Here is a 27,790-nt window from a genome sequence, read left to right as displayed (position 1 = left end):
ATTTCTGTATCGGCAGTAGTGGGGCCTCTGTTTAACAGACCTCTGAAGCGTACACTTAAATCCATTTTTGCTCACAAAGAGTTTTGACCTGTGATTGCAGTGATACCATAACTGCATGTCATTGATCATCATAGGGTATTTGTGTCTTTCTTGTATGTAAAATCTGTAAAGTTACGTTGGAAGCCCCTGTTTCCGTAGCCATGATGTGATTTCTAAGACAAAAGTCTTGTGCTGCTGTAGAACAGTGCTCCCTCATCATACTTTATATTGTTGATTCTGTGTCAGAACATCTTTGCACTTGAATTATCCTCAAGAACTCAAAAACTATTTCTGCGGAGGCTGTGAATTTCAGAATAAAGCACCTTTTCTATTTTCTGGCTTCCCACCCCCCCATCTAAAATTGTATCTTTTGCATTTTTTTGCTCTGATCATGACTTTCCATCTATGGTTCCCAAAACAAACAGCTGGCTGAACTACGATTGCCCTTATTTGTTCAACTGGTTTTGAACAGCAGCCCTCAAAAGTGTGGATAGGAAAAGGAAATACCAAATGCGCATTTGATTTACAATCTTACAATTTTAAGTATTCAATTCTATTGCTTAAAATTTCAGGTGTAGATAAGTTTGTTCTGTTTGCGCAATCCACAAACTTTTAAGACCAGAAGAGACCATTAGGACTTCCAGGGAAGAAAAGATCAAAGACCCAGTAGTATCTGCATGAAGTCTACACCTCCTGTTCAGGCCAAACGATGTGTTTTAGAATAGCCTGTTTTATCTGGACCTTTGTAAAACCGCTCAAGCTACTTAGTGGCTTTAGGTGATCTACTTGCTGAGTGCATAATTTTCAACTATCTTGAAACAATGTTGGAGAATGCTTCAAAATAATTATCTGACTAAAACCTGTGCTAGGCGGGTGCAGGATTATTATGGCTGTGGTTGGAGATAAGCGTCCTCAGAGAATCAGTAAGGCTAAACCAGACAATTCCACAGAGTCTCGGCTGTGTTGACATAATGGAAACACTTTGTCCATTGTCTGTTAAACATTTGTTTTTCCAGATATGTTCTGGACACAAGCATCTTTCCAGCTGCCATAATAACCTCCTGTCCTGTGTTTTCATGCCTGGTGATCGGATCATTTGGCAGGTTTCCATGGGCAGAAATAGGGGGAAATGTATCTTTTCCTCAGTGGGTTTATATAGTACTTTCTCAGAAACTTGCTTCTGACCTCTTTTTAGAGATGGGCTGGACAAATTGTCAGGAATGGTGGACAGCACTTGTCCCCTGGCTGAGTGAGAGTGGTTGAGCAGAGATTTCAGGTGAGAACACGCTGGTGCAGCCTGTGGGGCTGGTGGTTTTGAAAGACAACTCTTGAAAAGCTAGTCCACTAGAAGTCAGTCTCTGCCTTAGGCAGAAATTGCTCCCCTGACCCCGTGCCAGGGAAGAATCTCAAAGTTCCTGGTACCTGCTTTCTTGCTGGGACAGCCCTTCCTAGCCCATGAGCTTTCTTGCAGCTCTAGAAGAATGTCCAAGAGTAAAGCAGCAACGCAGCCCCAGAGCAATCGCCTGCAGTATGGGATGTGGAGCTCAGCCTCCAGCAGGTCTTGGAAAGCTGAAGATTTCCTCCAGCAGCTCATGAAAAGCATGTGAGCTCCTGCATTTATTTCAAAAGGTTTGTTGGGCATTGCCTCTTAGCTAACAGCAGCTGGATCATCTTAGGTTTCAGCATGGACAAACACGCCACGCGGGGAAGCCCTGGATCCTATTAGCTCTTCTCTAGAGCGAGTCCTTTTTAATTCTGGTGCCAGGGTCTTGCCCCAGGACCTCTACTCTGCTGTGAGGCTTGAAGCAACTCTCACCCTCCCTGATGCCCCCTGTAAAGTGTGTCAGAGCTGCCCAGAGTTACATCATGACGCACGCTGGGTGAACAGTGCTAGAGCGAAGCAAATAGATTTCCTCAGATAACGCTTTCTCCTAGGCACGTGCAGATGACCCCAGCATGAGGCATCAGGGTTGTATGGGACAGCTTTGAGTTGTCAGCTGCAGTGGGATGAATCTTACGTCAAAGTGAATTTGCACAATTGGAAATGTAAATTCGTTGGGTTTTTAAGAACATCAGCTTGAATGTACTGCTGTCAAATGAGGTATGAAAGAACTGATTTTGCCACCAGAGGATGCTACTCAGGGAAGTTGCTTGCCTGCCCTTTCTGTTTCTCTTTCCCATAAAAGAAAAAGCTGGCCACCCATGAAGTTCCTCAATGTCCACAGACACTGTTGAGAAGTTGGGTGGCGCACTCTTATAGCAAATGCCAGGATTCCTGGCTCGTTCTGAGCTGTGTCCTGGCCCTCAGTGCTCCCCTGGCCACCAGAAGAGATGGCACAGCAGAGAAGTCGTTTCCAGCGCCAGCGGCTAGCACGTGTATCCCACTGCGCCACCGCTGTGATGCTGAGAGCTGACTGCCACTGGGAGTCTCACATCCAGAACAAGTGTTTTACTATTGAAACTTTGGAGATTTGATGCTCACCACCTTCTTTTGTATGACTTTTTTTTTTCCTCTCCAAGAACCAGTAGTGGTCTTCACTTCTGCTGATACCTTGAGGCATGTGTTAGACTGGAGGCTGCCTGTGTACTTTCGAGCCTCAGTCAGGTTGAGGATTTCCCAGTAAGAGGGATCAAGGGGGTAATCTGTTTTCCAGTTATAGCTGGGTGCGTGGTCTGCAAGGGCTCCAGCTGCTACAACCCTGGAATTCAAGCCCTGAGTGAATTCATCCTTATTTTATCTGGTGAATATGTTCATACACTGCCCACCTTGGTTTTACGAACTTCCAGCTCTGAAGCAGAGCTCATTGGCTTGCACCATAAAATCAAACTTCATTGATGAATTCCTTCAGGTGACATTACTCACAAACAGAGATTTGCCAGGGCAGAGCTTTGATGCAGGGTGCTTTAACCATCAGCTGTTTGCAGTTCATCAGGTGGCGGAGCGTGTGGAAGCACTGGGCCAGTTTGTGATGAAGACCAGGAGGACCCTGAAGGGCCACGGAAATAAAGTTCTCTGTATGGACTGGTGCAAAGACAAGAGAAGAATTGTGAGCTCTTCCCAGGTATGCTGGTGAGCGGGTGTTTTTCAAAGCTAGTGTTGGGCACTATACAAACCTGTTGTCTGTGCTATGTATCACTCTTTGCAGATGATACCCGTGTGTAATGGAAATGTTTTCAAGATGCCCTTAAAGCAGTTCATTGGCAATATATTTGTTCAGAGAGCATAAACCCAAGCATCTGATCATCACTATACCGGTTGTAGCTAATACCCTAAATATTTCTTGTCCGGTCATATACAGATTTTCCCCATATCCCCTACTACAGTGGAAAATAGAGAGGACTCACGTGAGGCCGCTTTCATTTCCTTGTTCTCTACAGATAAAATATTTAGTAATGATTTCAGTTTGTGTGTTCAGAGAACATAATCAGGAAAAAGGAAGGGAAGAAATGTTGATTCTTCTAGAGATTTCTGCGCACAGAAATTTCTGCTGCAGTCTGTATGATTAGTGTGACCTTGAAAATCTCAAACATCTTGCCAAAATTACTGCATTTACTTGGGCATTTTGAGAAACAGTCCTAACACCTGCTCAAGACCAGTCTCATGAGCTGGAGGAGGTAATGAGATAATTGCTTTCTAGATCCCCTGGTTTGTTCTGAGCCCAGTATGGCAGTGAGTGAGCTTGTTGCATCTCACAGCTGTTCATTGACCTATATGAAATCTGTCAGGGGTCTCACTTGAAGGATAAAAATAGGCAATCTGCATTGCAAGCCACCTTCAGTTACTGTGAATTTTTACCATTCATGGTGATCTCAGCAAAGAGAATAATTTTAAATAATGTCACGTTTTTTAAAGTGGTTAAAATGTCAGTGTGTAGATCAGAAAGCTGAACAGGCAAGATGTAATGCATTTTTGCATTTTTTACTCTATTTTAAGAACTCTAGTGAGTCCTGGTACAGCAACAATTGTTGCTCAGTAACAAACATTTTGCCTGCATGGTACAGGGAAGGTAGCGGTATTATGTGCATAAGGCAAAGTAGCTGGCGTGAGCGTAGCCGGCATACACAAAGTGGTTGTGTTGCTCTCTGTGGAGGGTTCTTATGATGGCTATTTAGTGATTGTATCAATGGATAATTGAAGGTTAAGTAAGTGTAGTGAGAAGTAAAGGGAAAACCAGGAAAAGACAGGAAAGGGAAGATGAATAAACAGTGCAGTGTCCATAAATAGTCCCCATGTGTGCTGCCAGCTCAGCAAGCGATTTGTAATACAGGTCACCTCTTGTAATTGTAAGGCCAACAGATACCACTTGGGAGAGGTGGCCGGCTTTGCAGGTGGCAATTACAAGCTGGGAGAAACACGTGGTGGCTGAAAGGAGCAAGTGAGGGCTCGCTAGGGACAGTTCCCTGAGGCGATGGTCCTGTCCATGGCGTGTGCTGCGAGTGAGGGGAGTTCTTATAAACCCCTTAAAAGGGAAGGGAAAAAATTGAAAGATTAGATCATCATTTAAGCTGTCATCAGTCATCTCAGTGAGGAGGAAATACACTTTTCTTCTGGTCAGAGAGGTAACTGGTTCTCCTGAGGAGTGTCTCCTCAGTGCTCCGGTGGACCATTGTGCTGTTGTTAACATGGAGACAAAAATTTCATGATGTGACAGACTGGGGGATGGAGATGAGCAGAGGAGTTTTCCCTAAATTTGGAAAGTAGGGTGACAGCCATGTCTGGAAGGCCTCAATTTCTCTCTCTTGTTTGTATGCTTTCATTTAGGATGGGAAGGTGATCGTGTGGGATTCCTTCACTACCAACAAGGTAAATGAAACTTCAGCAAAAGTTAGATTTCTGTGCACAGGGCAAATGGTGGTGGGATAAGATGGAGGGCTGAAGGGATCAGACGTGTCAGAGAAGGCAGCGGGACGGTGGGATAACATGCAAACATCCACCAGCGCCTCAAACGAAGGGGCCCAGGGCAAAGCACCTCCCTTGGCCTGTCTCTGAGCAAAGTGCCTGTCAGGGCACTGGAGTCTGGCGTGCTCTCCAGCAGGAAGCTCTGATCCAGCCTCTTCGCTGGCAGGGAGGGCTCCAGCCGGGGGCATAGCCCAGCCAGCAAAACAGAGGCCTCTCCTGGGTAACCCCTGTAGCAGGTGCCATGTGTGATCACCCAGCATCCTTCGGCCATGATGTTCGCTGTGAGATGGTGCTGCTGCTCCTCCAAGCCCTGCCGGGGCTGCCTCGCAGCACCCTAAAGAACAACTTGTTTGTAACTCACTTTTACACGTGCAGCAGCGGTGGCCTCTTGCTGTACGCTGCTGTCCTTGCACTGAGCAGAGAAATGGTGACATCCCAGTTTAAAGAGGTGCTGTGTTTCAGGAACACGCAGTGACGATGCCATGTACCTGGGTGATGGCGTGTGCGTACGCCCCATCTGGATGTGCCATTGCTTGTGGGTAAGTTCCCAGTTTCCGCAGCTGCTTACACAGAGAAGCTTGATTTGCAGTGGCGTCCCCGTGCCTTCAGATGCTGACAGCTAGGAGTTCGCGTGCCTTGCTTGTGGGTGGAAGGACTACATTCAGTGTCTCTGATTCTGTTCCCATAATGGCTCGTACACATTATCTCCCCTGACTTCAGTGCAAGAACATTTGTTGTGTAAGCATGGAAAATAATCCTCTTTCAGCATTTATATCATGGGTTAGGAATTTTGCATGCATGCAACTTCGCTGTTCCAGTTTGGTTGTGTGTGTTGGATATATTTTCTAAGGGAGAGAGGTTTTAACCCTGTTCTTCCTTTGTACTCCTTCTCCTACGACATAGAGAAGGTTAGTCATTAACGATTACCAGCACAGGGATAGATCTTGCCAAGACGGGGTGGGGAGAAGAAACCCCATCCCTGGTAATCTTCTCCAAGTTTTCTGAGGGCTCAGGTTTGAAAAAATTGAGTTCATGCAGGGGAGAAAACAATGAGATGAGATGTTGGCAAACCATCTTTTAAAAAGGGACTGGGTGGATCAGAGAGACAAAGCAAGTTTGGGGTGAGAGAAGGGAACAAAGGGAGACTTTACTGTGCAGCTTGACATCTAGGAAGCAGTAGAGACAGGCAGGGAGGCTGCAAAATGTGTGTGGAAGGGGAGTCCAGAAACTGTATATTCCTACTCAAGTTCGAAGGATGGCAAGGAAGCTCTGTCTTGAGACTTGTAAGAGAGACAGGGAGGGCATATATGCATTGCACTACCTAATTCCGTATTTCTGTTGTGCTGTCAGTTAAGTGCTGTGCACGTAATATAAGGCACAGAACCAGCACCTAGGGGTGTACTGGGATCCCAGGCACTGGGGCTGGCTGCTCTACTGCGGCTTTAGAAAAGGCTCACGTACAAGCCAGAGCCTTTAGAAAAGAGTCCCATGTCTGGCCTGGGAGACACAGCTTAACTGGTGCAACTGTCCGGGAGGTCAGTAATCCTGTTGCCTTTTTTCCAAACTCTCCTCAAAGCCCTGTCTTCACACCCCCTACTTATTATACCATCTTTTCCTTAGGAGTTAGGTCAGATTTATTAAGGTAGATAAATAATGATGCTGAAGTACTGATACATCTTGCAGTGATGGATGTCAACAGAGAAATGGCGGTCTGGCTGTATGTGAAACATTAACCCTGAGGTGACTGCTTCCTGGTTTATACTTTTGTAAGGTTTCATTCAGTGCCATTTATAAACTCGATGAGGATAAAGAATACTGAGGCGCAGCTGTTCGAGTTCTGTAAAGTAGCCAGCCTGGTGAGGCAGCTGGGGCTTCCCTGCACCGGGAGATCCCGGACAGCACAATACAGGGAAGTCGGTACTTGTAAGGGTTTGGCAGCGCAGCACTGACAGGTGGTTTCCTTCTTATCACCACTCGCCTTTTGTCGTTGCAGTTTTAACCAGTTCTCTCTGTTATTGCTATTATTACTCTCTTTAGTGGCCTGGACAACAAGTGTTCTGTGTACCCTCTGACATTTGACAAAAATGAAAATATGGCTGCAAAGAAGAAATCGGTTGCAATGCACACAAACTACTTGTCTGCCTGCAGCTTCACTAACTCAGACATGCAGGTAAATGCATTCCCTCCCTGCTGCTCACCGTCCAGCAACACCTAACGTCAGCTGCACTCGTACACGGTGTAAGTAACCTTCCTTGCACCTGGAGCGGACGGGGCCACGTCCTGCCCCATGCAGGGGCTGCTGGAAAACCCTCGCTGGGGGCAATGAAGGTGCTGCAAAAGCTGCTGTAAGGAACTGCTGGTCACAGCCCATGGCCAGGCTGTCATACCTGCACCCTGCAAAGGCCTGTCGTCTCTGCAGACAGAGCTAACTGGTACCAGTGTGTTCTCTGCTCGCTGGGTCTGTGCTGGCTTGTACTTTCAGGAGCTCAGACTAACACCAGTAGTTAAAAACCCAGTTCATCTAGGGCTAGGTTGGGTATGTGCTGTGCCAACTGATGGAGGCTGTGTTGTTTGTCTGTTTTGTCCTGGACGCCCAGCCAACTTTGCTTTTGCTTTCATTCTTAGGATTTTTGTTTGTACCAAGTGAGATATTTGAGCTTGAGGGTGGCCCCCCAGGGCCAGTCCTGTTGGGCGTACATGCAGTGGTTTGTGTCCTTGAGGGAGAGGAGTGATGCTATCCCCATCTTGCAGCTGGGGGCTTGGAGCACAGAGGCCCACAGTGGGAGACGATGGCAAAGCCCAGGAACTAAGTGCAGGTCTTCTGAGGCCAGGCCAGCCTGCCTCTGTAGTGAATATCTCAAAAGATCTCTTTCTCCAGGAGCACAAAAGATGACGAAAGGAGTCAGGATAATCCCCTTGTCCTCTTTGTTGTTTTTTTTAATTTAATTGAAGCTCTGCTCAGTGCAGCTTTGCAGCAAAATAAGTGGTAGAAGGGAGCGTTTTCATTGCGCTCTGTGTCAGCAGAGCTGCTGGAAAGGGAACAACTTGTTCCCTTCTTCCAGATATTTGAAGCTCTTCTGAAGGAGTTATTGGCTCTTATTGCTTCTATTTCAGGACATGAGATGCCCGAGAGTATGTTGTTGTTTGTCATTCTATGGTTTCTGTAATGACTCCGAGGTGCTAATTTAAGTCCATTGCCATGGAAACCAGTGGTAGAGGTACCCAGCGCTCAGGCTTGCTTAGCCCTGACCTTACTGTGAGGAGCCCTGCATAATTAGAGCAGTCTAATTTAAGTGGAAAGTTTTTTATGAGATAAAAAAAAGGAATCCTGGTTTTCTTGTCCGTACCTATATGCATCATGATTAAATCCTATGAAAGGAAAAATAGATATTGATTTTTCCTAATAAGAAAGAAAAGTTGGGGGTTTTTTCTCCATATTAAATACAGCGAGCCACATTGATATTGAAGGCAATGTATTACTGTGGTTAAATAATACCACAGTTGATTGAGGTGCTTTATATTCAGTGATTCAGAGATTTTTCTGAAGACTTTAAAAAGACATTTTCTTGTGCCCGATAGGCTTAGAAGTGATCATTTATATCACTGAACGTTATTGTTGAAACAAATACATGCAAGTGGATTGGCCAGGCTTCTGTTAGGATACTGTTATGCAAGGGATACTAGAGAATCCCAGGTTTCTTATCTTTTTCCTTTTACATAACAGCCTCAGAATTAAAATGATTCACTGACTCTGACGGTGCAGAGTGCAACAGGCTCTGTGCCTGCAACAGCACTGTGCAGGAGCATTCCCAGCTGTGTGCGGAACAGCTCTGCTCTCCTGGCTCACGCCACCGAGGGCTGCGGTACCTGTCCTGGAGCAGCCCTAGCACATGGTGGAGGTGTCCCCTAGCCCAGTGTCCCTGCAGCTGCTGCTAGGTGCGGTGAACACTGCTGCTCTGCCTCGGCTGCTCTCTTAAACCACAGCTTGGTTTTCCCTCAGAGGAGTGAAAGACAGGGGAGGAGTGTAGGAGTTGGTGTGCAATAGAAAGAGGGGGGATCTGAGGGTGGTTCATCATTGATTAAAGCCACTCTTGGGCTGTGTGGGTGCTGAAAGAGGGGTCCCATCCTTGCTCCTCATCATGTTCCCACCTCGGCCGAGACCGGCGCTGAGCTGCAGGGCTGGGCAACCATGCACTTTGTTCTTGGTGCCCCAAATCAGTCTTGCCAGCAAGAGCCTCCCCCGCCTCAGCACGCAGAGAGCTGGGGAGCCTTGCTTCCTAAATTAGGTATCTGCAGCTCTGCAGTGTGATAATGCTCCCCATGTGACGATGCTCCACGGGTATTAATAGCAACAGTTAATTGGGATCTCAAGTGCCTTGCACAGGGCAGCCAGCCATGCTCCCGGCACAGGGAAGCAGGATGCAGCCTGTGGCCATGCAGAGGAGGCAGAGGTGAGGGTGGCCCCTCTGCCCTCAGCGCTGCTGCCAGCCTGTGCGTGCTCCGGGCGAGCAGGGGCTGTGTCCCTGCTGTCCCCTGCCCTGTGCAAGTCCTGCCTCTTGCCACCAGGCGCCAGGCGAGGATCCCCATCCCACACTGCTGGAGCCCCTCGTGCAAGCAAGCCAGAGTCTAATAGCAAAGGTTGTTAATTCACTTCTGGTTCTGGATTTTTGGAGGGTCGTTTTTGTTTGGCTTGGTTTGGTTTTGTTTTCAATGGCGATACCCTGAAGTTGAGCCCATGACATTTCTCTTTAGGCACTAGCCAGAGCTCTGAGTTGACAACAGACCCTTCCCTTACACCTTTAGCTGCTCCTATTCCCCTCGTGTCTTTCTTACATGCTATTACAAGAGCAAATCCTCAGAGCTGAAAGTCTTCATTGGTCAGCCAAGTACAAATATTCCTCAGAACAGAACAGTTCATTGATCTAGGCTCAAAAGCTGGCCAGAAAGACAAGTCAGGACTTTCTTCTGCTGTTACCATCTGAGAGCATTAGCGTCTCTGTACTGCAGGATTTAGAACAGTCTGTTCTGCAGCTTTGCAGACCTCTGTTTATGGGAGGAGTTTTCAGAGCATCTGTCAAACATGTTCAGTGTTTAACCTTTATGCAACACTGTGAATGGTTTCATGATTGTGTGATCATTTTCTTCTTGAAAAGTGTTTTCTTTTTAACTTCTAAGTACCCGCTGGGATCCCTTGAGTTTCACTGACCATGAGAAAAACCTGTGTACAAGACTGAGAGCCCTCCTGAGTTTACCCTTGCCTCCCTCCACACCAGTGCACAGGGACCCTTTCAACCTACAGAATTTGTGATTGCATAACAGCTTTGGGTGCCAAGGGGAAATTTTGAACAATTGAGCATCATCAGGATTTAGCCACAATAACAAGCGCTGATCACATGTGCTTTCTACAAGCACTGTAGCAGATGAGGGAATAGCATGTGAGCTATGTTCGGTCAGTGTATGTTCAAGCCCTTTCACACACAAATGGTTTTGGACAAGTGAGAGGTGATGGACTTACAAACAACTGTCTAGACAGGCTTACTTCCCTTTCAGAAAATCCATGTCATAAGCCCAATTAATTGGGTTTAACCTGGCTGTTTCAAGCACCAAAAAAAAAAATTTAAACAGGTATACTTAACTCCAACAGTTCTTCTCTTTACCCAGGCTGAATTCCAGCAGCCTAAATATGGATAGGGTTACATACAAGGGCAGGCAGGAATACCAGTCTGGTTCTACCTCCTTTTTGGAGGATATGGAAATGCCAGCAGATCCTTACTGCCATCAGTTCTCCGAATCCCACTGCACAAAACTGACCATTATTGAAATGTTGTGTAGGTATAGCTGTGTCAAAACAGCTCTCATTTCCACTCTAACTTCTTTCCTTAAAATTAAAACCCACAAACCGTGCTTAGATTCACATTGGGTTTATGGCATTGATTTATTGCATAACATTTCATTACATTACTGCTGTTCCTGGTGTGTGTATAGGATGTCAGTTGTTTTTTTGTGAACTTGAAGATCATCTGCTGATTTTTGTGTTGTGACTCTTCTTGCCACATCCTACAGATCCTGACAGCAAGTGGAGATGGAACTTGTGCTCTGTGGGATGTTGAGAGTGGGCAGCTTCTACAGAGTTTCCATGGTCACGGAGCTGATGTCCTGTGCCTGGACCTGGCCCCTTCTGAAACGGGAAATACATTTGTCTCTGGGGTAAGCAGAAGCTTCCTATCACAATATGAAATTAAGGAACGTGGCAGGGAAAAGGCAGCAAGGCAGGGGGCTCGTGATCTTATTGAGAGAGTGCTGGAGTATGTGTTGGAAGCCCTGGTGCAATCCACTCATTGCAAGCACATTTTCCAAGCTGGAGCAAATTAAACCCCTGACTGTGGGGTCAAACCCACCCAGCCAGTCTGACTGCAGTTCTGCTTACTTAGCAAATTCCACCCCACACCAAAGCAATCCAGCTCGAGATCAAAACAACGCCTCTCAGGGGAAGGGAAAGGCTCAGATTTAAAGCAGCGGGCTCGTACTGCAGCGGAGGTGTGATAGGAGCCCAGCACAGCAGACTTGCCGCATTTGGCTCCTTTCTCATGCCCAGCTCTCTGGAGCTGGATGGGATGTGCCAGGCGGCTGCTCAGAGCATCAGAGTGGGACTGCAAATAACGTGTGTGCCACTGTGGCCCTCAACTGCTCCCCAGAAGCCAAGGGGTACAAGTGGACACTGGCTAAACCCTTGTACATGCTGGAGCAGGGAGATGAGGTGTGGCCACATCTTCAGCTGTTGCTGAGTCCCCCGTGCCTTCCAGTGGTACCAGAGGCATTTAAAGCTCCTTCATCAGTCAAGCGCTGCCTGCTCCCTGTCCTGGCCCAGAGGAACACCCAGACCTCTCTGGTGCTGCAGGACTGCTCTGGGAAAGTACCCAGGGCATCTTCTGAATCTTGCCCTGCTGCTGAGGGGTCGCTGTTCCTGGGCAGCCAAGCCATTGGCATGCAGCCTGGCAGCCAGGCAGGCAAGGCACAAAGGTGAGTGGGATGGGGCTCAGCTCCTTTTTTGAGCTGATATCCGTCAGAGACTGAGCGTGCAGAGACAGAGGCTGGCAGGGGCCGAGAGATGACCTCTCTTACTGGAGACAGGTTTCTACCAGTAACTTTGCGGAAGGGACCTGGTTTCTGAGCCCCACCAGCGCTGGCCCAGGGCTGGCTGTATGCCTGCTGATGGAAGTGCCGACCACGGATTAGGGGATTCCACTTGTGCTCGGAGTCATGGTCCCATCCCTACACAGTAAACCTGTACCTCTTCTGTAATGGCTCTTTTATCAAATTTGGCTGGCCCATCAGGAGCAGAGCCCAGCACACTGGCCCACTTTGCCTGCTGCTAGCACAGCTGCTCCGAAACGTGACTGAAAGCTAATTCCATCTGAGTGCATTGCTCCTCCCTGGCTTTCCTGTCACTGAGCTTGCTTCCCAGAAAGGATAGATTTGTTCTCCCTGGGAACAGCTCAGCTTATTATAGGGCAAAGAATCGCAAGCAGCTATGGTACTGCTAAGAGAATATGTCATACTTGTGTTGATGTTAGCAGCATGGGCATGTCTGTGCTTACAGGGACTCGCTTAATTCGTCACATGCAAAAACCACTTCAGTGCAGATCTGTCTTGTATCATGTCAATGCAGGTATAGCCAAAACAGGGCAGCCTGAAGGTATGATGGTGTCGAGAGACTCGCTGTATATTGTGCCTAAGTAATGCAGTAACCTTGAGCTGGAATGGGCGATGCCAGTACATCAGCGTGTGGACTGGGTGCCATTACATTTAACGAATTAACTGGAAATCCCAGCCCTCCTGGGGGAGCCCAGTGGGCTGCTGTGCTCAGTGCCCTCTGAGCGCTGCTCCTTGGGGCGAGTGGGATAGCACTCAGGGGGCCCGTCTCTCCGCAGGTGGTTGCTGGTTTCTCCTTCAAAACCTTAGGAGTCAAAGCACCAGCTTGTCAGATTGGTCTTGCCCCCAAACTCCCAGAGAGGTCAGTAAGAACAGTGCACATGGAAGCAATACAGAGGGCTGGGCTTGGGCTGTGGTGGGGCTTGAGAGGGAAATATGCTGAGTCCAAAATGTTCCCTATCCTGTTTGGTTTCCCTTGTGCAGAAACCACAAAGTTTCACCAACAACCAAATTTGGTACAAAAGGAACATTACCTCTTTTAAATAATTACGTCATTAGTAAAAAATCATTTTCACAAGAGAATTAAAAAAAAAATAAAGAAAAAAGATGTGAATTGTGAGGAGACTTTAATTTGATTAGCAATCGTATTTGCTTAAAAATAAATAACACGTGTGGTGCGGACTGCTGGGCAGGACGCGCCTACTCGGCAGAAGCAGCAGCCGCCTGGCTCGCCCTGTGCTTCCACACAGCCCCATAGAGGCCGACACCCCCCCAGCACCGGGCCCACCTACAGCCTGCCCCTCAGCAGGGTCGTATTCATTCAAATCTCCCATCACTCTTAAGATCCCGCATTCTTTTTCCTGTCACCGTGGTTGTGACAGCAGTGAGACACCACAGCTGAGAGCGTTGCCCTATGGGCATGAGATGGTTCCTGCCCCGAGGATGCTGCAGTCTGCGTAGGCTGAGCCCCTTGCCCAAAGCACTCAGGGTCTGAGCACCTCACACAGCCAGCACCGTGTGTCAAATATCTTTTTGGAGCACAGCTTGGAAGGGCAGGTTAGAACTTGACAATGAGATGAAACGCTGTTATGCTTCTTTTAACATCCCAGCCACACCATCGAGCACGTGGGTGCAGAGCCACGGCAGGGGTTAACTCTGGTAGGAGGCTGGGAACCCTCTGGATGCACTTATTTCATTTTCTGTTTCAGTGCCTGCGAAGAATTAGTTATAAAACTTTAAATGTTGGGTATTAATTTTTTATATTGGGCACATTAAGCGGTAAGGGAATGAGTCAGTTATGCAGCTCTGGCATGGTGGGGCTGCAGACACAGGTAGGGCAGCAGTACAAGTGGAGCAGGGCTGGGAGTGGCGGTCAGTGTGGGACTGCCTGTGCAAACACCCCACGTCTGTCTGCACCCCACGGTGCTGCACGGCAGCGCTATGTCCGTGCTGGTCTGCGGCACCGCTGAGGCTGCAGCCTTCGTGGCATACCCTGCTCCTAACTGCGGCTGCACCAGGTTTGGGGCTACCAGCTACGGAAGCTGCTTTGCTGGCTAAATTCCCTCAGAGCTGTGATGTTCAGGGCCTTTGAATGTAGCTGGGCTTGATGACTCGGGCACGTGAGGGATGAGTGTCCCCATTTGCACAGCTGTAGTGAGCTTTTTTGTCTTTATTAGGGATGTGACAAGAAAGCCATGGTTTGGGATATGCGGTCTGGTCAGTGCATCCAGTCATTCGAAACCCACGATTCAGATATCAACAGTGTCAGGTCAGTATGTTTCTGGGAGAGAACACATTTGCGATGTTGAGCAATGCGCCGGTTCTATTTTTGCCATCTGACCTCATCCAAGTAATGTAATGTGTTCTGGTCTTTTTTTACTCATGCACAGATACTACCCAAGTGGAGATGCTTTTGCCTCTGGTTCAGACGATGCCACGGTATGTTAATTCAGCAAAGTTTTCCTAAAACACTAGGTCACATCCATGGAGGACTTTAGGTGACTGAACTGGGCCTGTGACACCAAAACTGCAGAAATAATAATGCTATAGTATAATATAAAATATATAATACTGTAGGGAAAAATCTAGTAATACTATGTAGGTCACCTCTGCAAACTTCTCTACATGAGGTACTGTCCAAACACTCATTTCAGATTTTCTATGTTCTGAAGTTTCATGATCAAAAAGTAGTTGTCTTACTGGAAGAGCTTTGGTTTCATGTAGTTGTTGGTCACAACATGAGAGGAACCGGATGAAACGCTGCAGCTTGTGTCAGGAGGAGCGGCACAGCGCAAGGGCACGAAGGGAGCCTGTATGTGAGCGTGCACATCCCAGCAAGCAGAGGGGCTGTGGGCTCAGCAGGGAGCTGGGCCGACTGGTCAGCTGGCCTCTGCAGCCCTGTGCATCCCGAGAGCGCAGCCCCAGGGCGGCCTTGGCCACGTGCATGTCTTCCCTGTCAGACCAACTCACTGCCAGCCGTCCTCGCTGTGATGAGTCACCACATCCTAGATGATACAATAGCTCTTACTGGATCTTTCTTATCTGTGAGCAAGCTGCTAGGAGGGGCGCAGTATGTACTGATGGCTGATTTGGGTCAGCACATTGTATGCAAAGTGCCACTTACCTCCTGGTGCCTTTGGGCCCCTGCATGGTGCTGGTGGCTCTTGCTGCAGCTGGCGGGTCCCCATGGGGGACCAGGCTCTGCTGTACCACAGCCCTGCAGGGACCGAGCTGGCAGTGAAGTGCAGCTCGAGAGCGGACGTTTGGGAGGCACCTGGCACCTTGTTCCTCCTGTTTATTCAAACATCACACCGAGCTGCAGGAGGGTGAAGATTCTTTCTAAAGTACTCTGCCCTCAGAGCATGTTTTGACTCTGCTCCAATACCAGATAAACTCAATAGAAACATTCCCTTTGTCTTCACTGGGTGTGGAGACCTTCCAAGGCTCTTCTGGAGAGCGTGTACACTGCTTTTCGGTCTTAAAAGCTGCGATTATAAATTAATACCTCTAGCTCTGTGGTAAGCCTATTCAGATGCAGTGCTGTGAGCACTTGAGATGCTGACAGAGTGAGATGGAGAAATTGTCCATCATTAAATTCCGATGAGACCACTCTCTTTATGCCCAGCACCACAGGCTGTGGGCTTTTGTGCTCATTAATTTGTTTGATGGGGTTTTTCCTCTCTTAACTGTTCCTGACACCCCCGACTTGAACAGAAGAATGGGAAATTCCATCTCTGCACTTTTGACAGAGGTTTTGGCAGTTTTCAACTACTTAATTCTTTAAATGAAGAGGTTGGTGTTTTCAGGGTTGCAGACTGAGACACTGACTGGTATCTTTGACCTGATCTATATACTTAGGGATTTCAAGGAACAGATAATCCTGATGGTCTGGAGGGAAGGCATAAAAACACGCTCACATGGCAGCGCTGTCACCTGCGGCAACCTCAATTCTCTGTCAGAACAGTCTGATGAAATTATTCATCAGCGTGGAGGAGCACTGGGAGACCTGAGACTGGCAGCTCCCCACCGCCCTGCTAACAAAACAGCCTCTCCTTTATGTGCTGGCTGGAATACCAGCCATTTTTCATTAGTAAAGTCTTAATATTAGCAAACCCATCTGCCCACTGTTTGCTTAAACTTAACTTACTGAGAAGGGTTTTCAGTTCAGGTGGTTTCAGAAGCGCAGTTAGATTTCAGGGCTAACAAGCTGCCTTTCTGCATGGCAGTGAAGTCTGATCTGTCTATACATTATTTCCATGTTAAACAAGCCGAAGTATGCCAGCAAATGATAAAACCAGGAAGTGCACATTGGAGAGGTGATTGGGGATTTTCCACGAGAAAAGAAAACCAAAGATTTGTACAAAAATGTATTGTTTCACTTGAATTATTTTCAGATAGTGTTTTACTTGGAGCAGGGGCTACAGCTAGGCTTCCCTGTGCCCAGGGACTGAGCAACGTGCCACGTGGTCCGTGTTCTTAAAGGTGACTAGAGATTTCATCCTCTGCCCCCCGACTCGTGCTGTGGCTAAACTGCTGTCTTTAGAGACTCCCTCCCCGTGCACCTCCCCAACAGTGGGATGCCCTAACCCGCAGGAAAGCACAGTAGGGAAGCAAAAGGGCGGTGGGACTTCCAGTGGGTAGCCACGGTGCAAAGCCCGCCGCTCATCTCTTTATAGGAGGACAGGCAGGAGAAATGGTTTGGAAAAGCAAGTTCTTCCCTCGATTTGTACAGAACAGCCTTGTGTTGCTGAGATCCCTGTCAGACTCCACTGTCCCCCCCGTTAAAGCAGGCAGACATAGCAGGAGGGAAGAAGCCAAGCAGCTGCTTCCTATGATGCCGGTTAGGCTGTGGTCCTTCCCACTCCCATTTTTTCAATGAAATATAGTAGCTGTTGACTCCAGCCTTTACTGAGGCATGTGTGTTGGTTTTGCTTTAATCCTAGTGTCGTTTATATGACCTTCGTGCAGACAGAGAAGTAGCAATTTATTCCAAAGAGAGCATCATTTTTGGAGCATCCAGCGTGGACTTCTCCCTCAGTGGTGAGACCTGAACTTCGGGGGTTATCTTAGTGTTGGGATTTGAGGGGAACTGTAAAATGTTGCCAGTTTCATTTGATAAAGGATTTGTTATAGAAAATAATACTGAGTACCGAAAGAAACATTTAATGCATGGAAACCTTTTTTTGCATCTGCAAAAATAATTACTCTTTAAATAACTTAGCTGGCTACTGCTTCGTTGTAGCAATGAAAAGTATTTTCCTGGCCCTACTGAAGGCAGGAAATATTTTGCCATTAACTACAGCTGGGCTAGAATTTCACAATAACGATTAAAAACATTTCAAAGGAAACATGAAATGTAACTAGACTATTAAGCGCACTTACATAAATAGTTTTTAAAAGGATAATAAATGATTAATAGATAGTAAAAGTATGTTAGAGGAGCATGAAGACAGAAACACTACAGACCCAGGGACAGGAGCTCGAGTCTTCTCTTTCCTGCCCCAGCAAAAATGCAGAGCTCCTCCAGTGACCCTGTGTGGGGATGAGTGGGTGGTGGACTGCCCTCCCCCTGGGACAGAGGCAAATGTCTCTGTCATGGTCACAAGCACCACAGCTTGTCCCGTTGGGGACAATGAATCACTTTGCAAATTGTCTACTAATCATTCCACCATTTGTATTCAACTTCTTGCAAAATATTATTACCCTGGTTAGCTGTTGAAGTGCTCTTAAGTCCGTTGTGATTTGGAGTCATCTCCCATCTCTAACGACCAAACAGATTCTATACAATTTAACTCAATTTTAGCTACGTTTTTGACTAATAAATTTAAATTGGTTCAGCATCTGGTGTGGGTAGCTCAGCAGTGGAGCGGGCATGTCTCGCAGGGGCACAGCTAGTCTGAGGCCAGGGCTCGCTGGTGCAGAGGGTGGCGTGGGGAAGCCGGGCTGTGGCTACCCAGTGGTGATGGATGCCCTGCGGATGGCCCCTGCTGCCATCAAGATGTTTACCTGCCTAAGACCTCACTTTGTAAAAATCTGATTCTCTTTGTAGGTCGCCTGCTGTTTGCAGGCTATAATGATTACACCATAAATGTCTGGGATGTGCTGAAAGGGTCCCGTGTATCCATTCTGTTTGGACATGAAAACCGTGTCAGCACTTTGCGGGTCTCTCCTGATGGGACAGCGTTCTGCTCGGGCTCCTGGGACCACACTCTCCGAGTAAGTGCTGGTAACACCTACTTTGACTTCTTTCTTTCTTTGATTGTTTAAAAAAAGGGGGTGAGGGGGAAGGGCTGTAACAGGACAGTTGACACTAGAGGGAGGATACAAAACTGCAGTGTAAAACACCAGAAAATTCAAATTTAAAAAATCCCCACAAAGTCAGAACTGTTAAGTTTTAAAGTTATGGGTTAAATGACATCATTGCTGCTGATACTCCGTGCCACTGATCCGACTGCCTTGCCAAATTTTAATTAAATGTTGGAAAGAATAGTCAGTGTCATAAACGATTGTTCAACTCTCTCTGCAGATCTGGGCTTGACCTGAGATCCTGTGTGCAGAATCAAATGAAGACTGAAACCCTGGACTACAAAAACTGCATTAAAAAAGCCACCCCTCAAAATCAAATATTTGCTACACTACAAAAGAGTGACACTGAACCCACAGATTAACACAGCTAGGTAGAAAATGTAATCTGCTTGAACACATAGCAAACATCAACTTGTAGTAAAATGAAATGGTTTTAATTCTGTTTTGAAGGTATCTTCTTTTATTAGGACTAGATAATTATAAAGGGACTTTCCTCTGAAGTCACCTGTATCATAAAATTTAGTATTTCAGTCCACATTATGTATTTATTTGCATGAATTTAGTTAATTTTTCAAGTTAAAAAAAAAGAAAGAAAAATATTCCTGATTTTATCAGGATGTAGCATAAGACTTTGAAAACATTCCGTGGTAGTGCATTGAATTTTGGTGTTGAAAAGTGGAAGGAAAACCAATTCTGGTACTTGATGATGGCGTTATGGATGAGTGAACCTTGGTAGTCTGCAGAAGAGCAAAGGACCTGCTGTGAAGGTTCTGGCTGTTGTCATAAAAATGTATTTTTTGTACAGAAAAGGAAACCTTTCAATCCCTGTTTTTTCCTGCTGTCTTTTTAGATAGAAGTAAGTATTTCATCTCTTGTTACCTGAATATGAAGAATCTAAATAGATACAAACTGATAAATTGCAAAGAGGAAGGTTTAAAAAACATGATTTACATAATCATGAGGTAATACTTAACCAGTAGTTTCTTAGAAATTTTTAATTGTATCACTTGGTGAGTGAATTTTCTTTTACTTAAAGGAATACTACACGCTAAGCGCTAAGGGATACTGCACGCTAAGCACAGTTATACTGATGGTCAAATCTTTTCCAAGTCGGTCGTAGTCATTCTATGATCATGAGTCTTATTTGCATTTTGAGCAGTTCATACCACTTGAGCAGGGCAGCGTTGCTTAAATGTGCACTAAGGCAGTACGTGCCCATTTTAAGGTCCTCCTGCGATGTCAGGGCAGGGTAAGTTCATGCAAGTGCAGGTCAAACGTTACAAGCCAAACCGTAGAGTCCTTACTCCAACAGTAATCTCCCACTGGTGTGGACACACGTCATAGCTGGACCTGAGAAGGAATAACACTGAGTTGTTGAAAACCTGCTGTGAGCCATGGTCCTGCCAGCGTTTGATACCTTGCTCACCAGAGCGCACGAGCCCCTCCGATCCCGGAGCCACCGGGTTTTGGGGAAGTAGCAGAGCCGGCCACATTGCTGGCAGCACCGGCCCTCTGTGTGAGCATGGTAACACAATACAAACCGGCAGCACTACCCCTGTGCAGAGCTGATGCTGTAGAATGAAGATTTAATCAGGTAAAGATGAGATACAGTTAGTTGTAGAACTATTGGGAAATTATATCTGCATTTATGCATTGAAAACTATTGAGAGTAATTGTGTCACCTCTGCTCGTACTGACAGGTACCGAGTCTAACCTGAGCAGGAGCATGTAGGAAGCAAAGTGCTGGAGTAGCGCTGGGGGCTTGCATGGCCTGGCTTTTGAAATCCAGGTGGGGAGAGACATCTCTGAAAAGATCAAAGATGTAGTTGAAGTAAGAGAAAACAAGCTCACTGGAGTGGGCTTGATCACAAGCTCAGTGATCACTGGAGTCAGCTGTTCACATAAGTTTGGTGATAATAGCCTCGTTCTGTTTGGAAGTGGGACTTTTTTGTGCTTCTTGTGTTAGAAACAGAGTCTCCTCATTCATGAAAACATTAGGTTCCATGAATCCATAACCAGCTGACCTAGGACACTGACATTTGTGTCCGCCTTCCATCCCTAATGAAATAGTTCAGCAGTTTTCACTTGGAAAAGTAAATTCTGATGCTTTGCAATATTTGTGGCAAACTATCCCTGTAACAAGCTGAATGCACTATGGAAATGTCGTGTAGAGCTCACTGTGCAATATTGAGTCAATACACTGTACACATTTGATCAAAAGATTAATATTAATGTCGAGATAGTATTTATTGGTAAGATATTTGTTTCAAACATACTACGTTGTGTTGATACTTATGAATGGCCTAAATACAATAAATTGTATTTTACATAGTGAGAACATGATCTAGTAGTTTTTCCCATCAGTTAGCTACTTGTAATGGTAGCTGTATTTTCTGGGGTTTTGGCATTTACTTTTTGCACCATACAGTTTCTCAGATCATTTGTCTTGAAAAAATCTAGGGCGAAATCCAGATCTACCAGAAAATTCCTGCTGGAATATCTTCTGGAAATACATAAGGTGAGCCACAGCGAGCAATCCTGAAACTCCATCTGAGCTCCTTCTGCATTCAGGTTGCATTTTCCTGCTCAGAAGGATCACAGCTAATGTGATGTTTTCTTTCCAGATCCTGATCACCATACCCAGGAACACACTGGAAAATGTGGAGTATGTGTTTTGTGGGAGCGTGGGATTCTCCTCGCCTTGCAGTGAGGCACCAGTGAAAGCTGGGCACAGAAACACTGCTGAGGGCTCGGGCTGTCGCTCTTTGGGTAAAAGAGATTTGCAGATCGCCTGGAGAGGCAGCAGTTCAGCTTCAAGCCTTATCAGTAGAGGAGAACTGTGGTGGGGTCAGCTGTCCTCTCTGCTGTAGGGTAGGCTTTGTGGTCAGCGTGAAGGTGGTTGGTGAAAGTGCTCACTTTAGACACTGAAAAAGCACCTCCTTAATTGAGGCACATTGTTTCATTTCGTTTCCTCTGAGGGGCTGGGGAAAGTGCTGAGCCAGCTTGTTCTGAGTGACATCAGTGCCCAAACCATCAGCAGTTCCAGTGAGAATGAGGCTGACGCCGCATCTTGCACTTCTGTTCTTGCAGGGAGAAATCCTGTGGTTCCTGCCCTCCAAGGCCACTGCCGGTGGATTCGTAAATTGGGCCGCGTGGACTTGGCACCTGAGAAAATCCCCTTTTTGTTCCTAGATGTAACGGTGAAAGCCGTGAGCCAGGTGGGCCTCAACTTCCCATCATACAAAGGAAGACAGAGGAACAGGGCATTGAAGTGTCCGTTGTATTTCTGACCCACTAAGGGCTGGCCAGGGAGGCTTTGGAAAAGCCAGTGTTTGGAGACACACACCCCCTCCCCGCTTTGGTCTGCCAAGCTGTTTGTGTCTCGGAAACACCTCTGTGGCTTTGCTGCAGGAGAGGTTTTAACCTGCATCTCATCCTTTCCCCAGCGTGGCCCAGCCTCAGGGAGCAGCCGTGCAGCTCCGGGTGTGGCAGCGAAGCAGCAGCACCACATCCCAGGGCCCCAGCACCATCCTACCTTCCTGACCCGCTCCGCAGCTCCGGCTGGGAGGTGAAGGAAAAGCAGCCCTGGAAGGTTGCACAAGCGGGCTATAACCAGGTTAAACGTATGGAGCGCGAGGGAGCTATAGCTGGGCAAAGTCACTATCAGACAGCTCCGTCCTGTTAAACAAAAATGCTATATAAACAGGAAGGGTGGAAAAGGATACTGCTGGAAAAAGAGCAGCCTCTCCCTCTTGCTCTCCTGCTGTGAGGAATGCAATAGGAAATTCCTGCTCCAGGATTAACAATCGTTAAGAAAAACTAGTTAAAAAAGCATGTGTGTAAAGCACTGGTGAGAAGTAAAGATATAATTCCAGCTACCGCTCCAGCACATAAACACAGACTGGTTTTCCCCGCTTGGAAAACAAAACAAAAGCCAAATATGGGGATGTAAAGCTAAATTTGCCTTGGGAATGACTCTGAGAGGTCCGGCCAATTCTCGATAGTGATCTGAGAAGTTGCAATAGGATTTACTCCAGCCATCTATTTTTAGATGTTCTAATGGGGACATAAAATGGAGATGGAGAGCTGACACTCCATCAAGGCAAAGTGGAGCTGAGTGGCCCCGTGCCGGCATGGTGGGCACCTTGAGCCCGTTGTGTGATGCGAGGCGGGAGCAAGCACCCATCCCAAGCAGCCGCAGCAGTGCCAGCATGGTGACAACACAGTCAGGACCACGGTTCGTGCCAGGCCATCGCCTGGTCCTCACCCGCGAGCCAGCGCTGGGCAGGGGGGCAGGGAGCAGGCGGCGGGTGTAGCTGTGTGAGGCCCCCCACGCACCTCGGGGTGGTATCGGCGGGAGCTGATGGCAGCCCACGGCGCTGGCGGCTGGGCTGCAGGGACATGCCGGGCGGGGGTGGTGCGGGGTGCTGTGCCAGCGGCCTTCTCGGCCATTTCGCTTCACGCCAGCACTGCCGGAGGGCCCAGCCCTCGCACCATCAAGGTCTGATCCTGCATTTTGCCCGCACCCATCAATGCGCAGATGCCGCTGCACGTGCCAGGCACACACGCAGCGCACGGGCGCCGCAGCCCAAGCACACCCGGCGCCCCGGCCGTGCCAAGGACGCGGGTCAGCCCGCCGCGCCGGGACAGGGCGGGCACCGCACGGTGCAGCAGCCGGGGCCGCCGCCGGCCGCGCAGGGGCACCCACCGCCCCCGGCAGCGCGGCCAGACCGCGAGGGCCGCAGCGCCGCCTCCCCCCGGCCCGGCCCGGCCCCGCTCCCCGCTCCCCGCGCCCGGCCCCGCCCCGGAGGAGGGGAGCGCTCCCGGCGTCCCGGGGCGGGCCGGGCCGGGCTGGGCTGGGCCGGGCCGGGCCGGGCGGAGGGGCCGCCCCGCCTCTTAGTCGCGGCAGCTGCTGCTGCGGGGCCGTAGCCGCCGTGGGCCGCCGCCATGCCGGGCTCGCTGAAGGAGGAGACGGCGCTGCTGCTGGAGGACTACTTCCAGCACCGGGGCGGCGGCGCCGCGCTGCCCCCCAGCCCCACGGCGGCCACGCTGCGGCGGGCGGCGGCCGAGCTGGAGCGGCGGGAGCGGCCCTTCTTCCGCTCCTGCGCGCCGCTGGCGCGGGCCGAGCCGCGGGAGGCGGCGGCGCTGCTGGCGCGGGTGGCGGCGCAGCTGGAGGCCGACGGCGGCCTCAGCTGGGGCCGGCTGCTGGCGCTGGTGGTCTTCGCCGGCACGCTGGCCGCCGCGCTGGCCGAGCGGGGCTGCGGCGACGGGCCGCGCTGCCTGGCCGCCGCGCTGGCCGCCTACCTGGCCGAGGAGCGGGGCGAGTGGCTGGAGGCGCACGGCGGATGGGTGAGCGGGGACGGGCGGCGGGTCGGGGGGCGCGGCCCGGGGAGGCCGAGGGCGGGGGGAGCCGGCAGCCGGCCCGGGGTGGTGCCGGGGGGCCCGGCCCGAGCCGCGGCACTGCCCGGGGGGCGCTGCGGCGGGGTGGGGGGACGGGGTCCGCGCCGCCGGGAGAGGGGCCGCGCCGGGCCGCCTGCCGGGGACTCGGGGCAGCGCCCGCCGGCAGCCCGCTTGGGCCGCCCGCAGCCCCCGAGCCGCGGCGGGCGCCGGGCCGTCTCCCGGCCAGCCGCAGCCCGCGGGGTCCGTGGAGCGGCCCGGGCCTTCCCCGGGGGCCGGTGCCGCGGGGCCGCCGCGTGTGCTGGGGCCGGCGGGGGCGGGGGGCAGGCGCGGGCCGTGCCGCCGGGGCGGGGGCTGCCGGGGCGGCCGCGGGTCCCTGCCCTGGGCTGCGCTGGGGGCCGGGGCTGCGCATCCCGCCCGGCGCTGTGGCCCTGCCCGAGCCGTCCCGCGGTGCTGCGCTTTCCCGTTTTCGGTCCTAGTGGAATATTTGCTGTCAGGACAAAAATAGGGGGGGGGGGCCGGGGAAGCTGCAGGTTTCGTTGGCTTTTCCAGGGACCTGGGTTTTCCAGTGATCACGAGCCTGTCCGCACGGCACGGCGGGCTTGGCAAAATCCCTGCGCCTGTTCGCACAAATTGAAGCATAAGGATCAAAGTTCCGGAAGAAATTAAGAGTATAACTTGTTTACATAGACATCTGCGGAGCAGAGTTCAAAGGCGACCATCTGGAGCCACGCCGCTGATCGCGGCACACGCTCTGGGCTCCGTGCGGTGCCCACCCGGCCATGTGCCGCCAGCCCCACACCCACCCACCCACCCGGGCCGGCCTCCGGCTCCTGGCTGTCCCACGGAAACTTGCATATCCTGTGTTTCACATGTTTTCTGAAGCTTGGATGAGGGGGAACAATGCTGGCAGCTCCCATCACAAGCGTGGCTAATAGGGGTGACTGGCACGTAACGGCACGCCGAGCAGCGTGGCAGCAAGTCTGCGACCGTCGGCGGAGCGAAGTGTCCCAACGCTTGGAGCTGCTGCTTTCGGCCGCCTCGTGCAGCAGCTCTGGCAAAGCGTTTCTGTGTGCCCAAGGCAGCGGGCTTAGGCTTTCAAGATTAAATTAGATACATCTGCAGCTGACAAACATGCTGGGAGTGTGACCCGAACTATGGTCAAAGACCTGATAAAAGAAACCTGGTTCATTGTAAGCTGAGCAACTCAATGTCCTTTCTCTTGCTTTTCTAGGATGGCTTCTGTCGCTTCTTCGGCAGACACGGCTCCCAGCCGGCCGACCAGAGCAGCACCATAAGCAATGCAATCATGGCCGCAGCGGGGTTCGGAATAGCAGGATTGGCTTTTCTCTTGGTGGTGCGGTAGGCTGGTGGATGGATCTTGCCATGGGAAAGTACTCTCAAAAACCTGACAATTTACCAGATTTCACTCTATTTTCTATAGAACAGATCCTCTAAAAGAAGAAGTTTATATTTTTAAACTGGCTCGGAAAATTGTCTCACCAAATCCTTGGCTATAAACTGCTTTACTCGCTACCCAGTAACAGCACAAACAAACGTGTACTAAAGCACCATTTGTGCATGTTCAAAACCTTCCATCTCCAAAACATCCTCTGGACTTTCTTTTTGAAGGTATAACCTAAACTTTAGCATGGTTCATGTACTGTAACTTCTGAGTGCTTGATGTTATACTAGGAAAACGTTACAGTGGACTTGCTACTAAACCCTCTGTTTGAGACTTCTTATTTAGGTGGAGGCAAGCCCTCAAACCTGCCTTCCATTAATACTGTAAAGTGCGCGAACGTTGACTGTGATTTAACATGGTTTATGGCTTCAAATGCGGTGCACAGCACTTGTTACCGAAAGGCAACTCGTTGGTTGATTTAGAGCAATTGGTGCCTGTGATGCGAGAGGCATTAGGGCTTAATAGAACATAAGGCTGATTTCATGACACTACAGGAAGAGAAGTATTGATACAGGACGGTAATGGCTGCAGTACTGGTCCTTACTGAAAGGAAAGGAATTTAAATATTAAACCTTAATTGGTATATTGAAATCCAGTGGAGGCTGGAATTTCTCTGGATTTCCTTGACAAAACGAGAATTTCCATATATCTTAATATATTTTTGAAGTATTTATCACTGTATAATACTTGTAGCCATGACATCTTTATTTTTGTTTAAAACTTAATGCTGGTTCTTGTTACTCTAGTGTGTATCAAGCGTTGTCTTGTTTGAGTAATATTTCACTCTATTTTCAACATGCTGTGTATTTCTTTTGATGGTTGTACAAATTGCCTTATGTTTCTGGTAGCTTTTAATAACGTTCCTGGGTTACTCATAGCGTGTACAATTTTACTATGGTGACTTCAAAGGTGAATAAATGTTAAGTATTTTTATTTAAAAAAAAACCCATAACTTTCTGCTCATTTGATCGGATGGGTGATGGTACTCGGACAGTGAGTGTTTTGGTGGTACCTGGATGCATCAGTTTGTGTTCGCCTTCACGGTGCTTTGGCTGGACATGAGGAGCCGTGCAGCACCAAAGCAGTGGGATCTCCTGGTCTTTGTTGCAGGGGAGTCCTGCAGTCAACACTAGGGCTAAGCCAACCTGAGGGGAAAATCCAGTCCAAAAGGCCCATCTTCACCACTGCAACTGGAAATAACCTGGTGGTTTTGTAGGCCAAAAATTGCCAAACTTTACTGACTTAGCTGGGTACAGACATGCTCCTCCGAGAGCTGCTCCTGCTTGTAGAGAGTGACAGAACTCTTGTTTCTTCTCTGCCAAGACTTGCTGCTGCCTCTCTCTTTCACACATGCATGCTTTTCTACTGATACCGGAGTGTCTGATACAAGTCATGATGATGACTGAGCAGTAGGTGACGGGAGTTCAGCGTTCTCGAGATTAGTAATGCTGAGCAGCTGTAATTTTTGCTGTAATTTTTGAGAGTGATGGGCTTAACTCTTAAAAAGCAGTCTGGTGCTCCTGCCTCAAAGGCAGACGTTTCTGCGGCTCTGATGCCCATGAAGCAGTGCGAGCTCACTGTTCAGCCTCCCCTCCCCCCGGCTGCCCACCACTCTGCCCTTCCAGAGGGTATGTCCCTTCGTGGGCAGAGTCCCCAGCGGGCAGCAGGCTTCTCCTTGGGAAGGGTCAGCCTGGCAGCCAGCTCAGCCTGGCTGTGGTTGGCAGCGGCCACCCTGCTTCTCCTTCTGCTGGCCACCGGGTGCTGAGGGAGGCATGCGGCCCCATGCCGGACAGGGCGGCGTTGTGCTGACTGGCCCCAGATGCGGGGAGAAGGACAAAAAGGGACATTCAGGGATGGCAAGTCCCGCAGAGGTGGGAAGGAGCTGGTGGTCCTCCCCCTTGCGCTGCTCTCTTGGAACAAACGTCTGCTTGTTCTCTGACTTCCAGTTCTCTAAACTCCAGCTTGGCTCCTCTCGGCAAAAGGATTAAGAGCCCACGGAGTGGGGCTGTCATGCTCAGTTCCTCTCTCAAGTTCCCACAGGGATGACGCCAGCTTCTGCGGCAGCTGGATGCTCCCAGGCATCTGCCTCCAGTCCTGGGCAGCTGCGGGGCTGCAGCGCCTGAAACGCTGGCTATGGTGGGAGCGAGCTGCCTGGCGTTCGGAAGCGAAGGTAGTTTCTAAAACATGAGATGCTTAGGAGGTTGTGTGCTGGAAAGCATAGCAAATGACAGGCCAAGAAATGCTCTAAACAGAGGTCAAATGTTGCATGGAAATGTCCTGCCCAGGATCTTACTGCGTCTGCACTACTGAGCAGAACAAAGATGAAATACCAGTATCTTGATTTCCAGTGTAACCTGATGGGGCAGGCCCCACAAGATCAGTAGCGGAGGAGATGTCAGACTGGTTTTTACAGCATGCTCTGGAAAAGAGAAGAAAACGGTCTGGAAATGTCCTTGAAATAAAGTCACGTCAGCCTGTAGCGTAAACCTGACCCTTCACAAGGTGCAGCTTGGAAGGTGGCTGCCCCTCTT

General features: G+C 49.3%; 2 protein-coding genes across 3 annotated transcripts in view; both read left to right on the top strand.

Annotated features, from left to right (window-relative positions):
• The window catches only part of GNB5 (G protein subunit beta 5), a 29,903-nt gene extending 9,164 nt beyond the window's left edge, over positions 1 to 20,739 (top strand). The window contains exons 4-13 of one of the 2 annotated variants that reach the window (XM_037394709.1): positions 2,965 to 3,101; positions 4,802 to 4,843; positions 5,402 to 5,478; positions 6,977 to 7,109; positions 11,003 to 11,146; positions 14,269 to 14,360; positions 14,482 to 14,530; positions 17,035 to 17,131; positions 18,141 to 18,307; positions 18,618 to 20,739. In XM_037394709.1, the coding sequence (XP_037250606.1) occupies positions 2,965 to 3,101; positions 4,802 to 4,843; positions 5,402 to 5,478; positions 6,977 to 7,109; positions 11,003 to 11,146; positions 14,269 to 14,360; positions 14,482 to 14,530; positions 17,035 to 17,131; positions 18,141 to 18,307; positions 18,618 to 18,629 (950 nt within the window). In that variant the 3' untranslated portion in view covers positions 18,630 to 20,739. Of the gene's footprint in view, positions 1 to 2,964; positions 3,102 to 4,801; positions 4,844 to 5,401; positions 5,479 to 6,976; positions 7,110 to 11,002; positions 11,147 to 12,870; positions 13,150 to 14,268; positions 14,361 to 14,481; positions 14,531 to 17,034; positions 17,132 to 18,140; positions 18,308 to 18,617 lie in introns of those variants that run through there. The other variant, XM_037394710.1, reaches the window with a different exon arrangement.
• Positions 20,740 to 23,240: 2,501 nt separating this feature from the next.
• BCL2L10 (BCL2 like 10) lies at positions 23,241 to 26,195 on the top strand. Its single transcript, XM_037394711.1, has 2 exons — positions 23,241 to 23,746; positions 25,029 to 26,195. Exons 1-2 carry the CDS (start codon positions 23,345 to 23,347, stop codon positions 25,158 to 25,160), a joined length of 534 nt encoding a protein of 177 aa, XP_037250608.1. The 5' UTR covers positions 23,241 to 23,344; the 3' UTR covers positions 25,161 to 26,195.
• Positions 26,196 to 27,790: the final 1,595 nt, after the last annotated feature.

This window comes from Falco rusticolus, chromosome 7, assembly GCF_015220075.1.
Source record: "Falco rusticolus isolate bFalRus1 chromosome 7, bFalRus1.pri, whole genome shotgun sequence".
NCBI classification, from domain to species: domain Eukaryota; kingdom Metazoa; phylum Chordata; class Aves; order Falconiformes; family Falconidae; genus Falco; species Falco rusticolus.
The sequence above is the reverse complement of the archived record's forward strand: the minus strand, read 5'-3'. Positions and strand labels throughout refer to the sequence as shown.

What these genes read in the sequence shown, in the direction of transcription:
- BCL2L10 (XM_037394711.1), top strand. Translation starts at nt 23,345, where the DNA reads ATGCCGGGCTCGCTGAAGGAGGAGACGGCGCTGCTGCTGGAGGACTAC. An exon ending in TGGAGGCGCACGGCGGATGG is followed by an intron (nt 23,747 to 25,028) that starts GTGAGCGGGGAC and finishes TTGCTTTTCTAG; the next exon opens with GATGGCTTCTGTCGCTTCTT.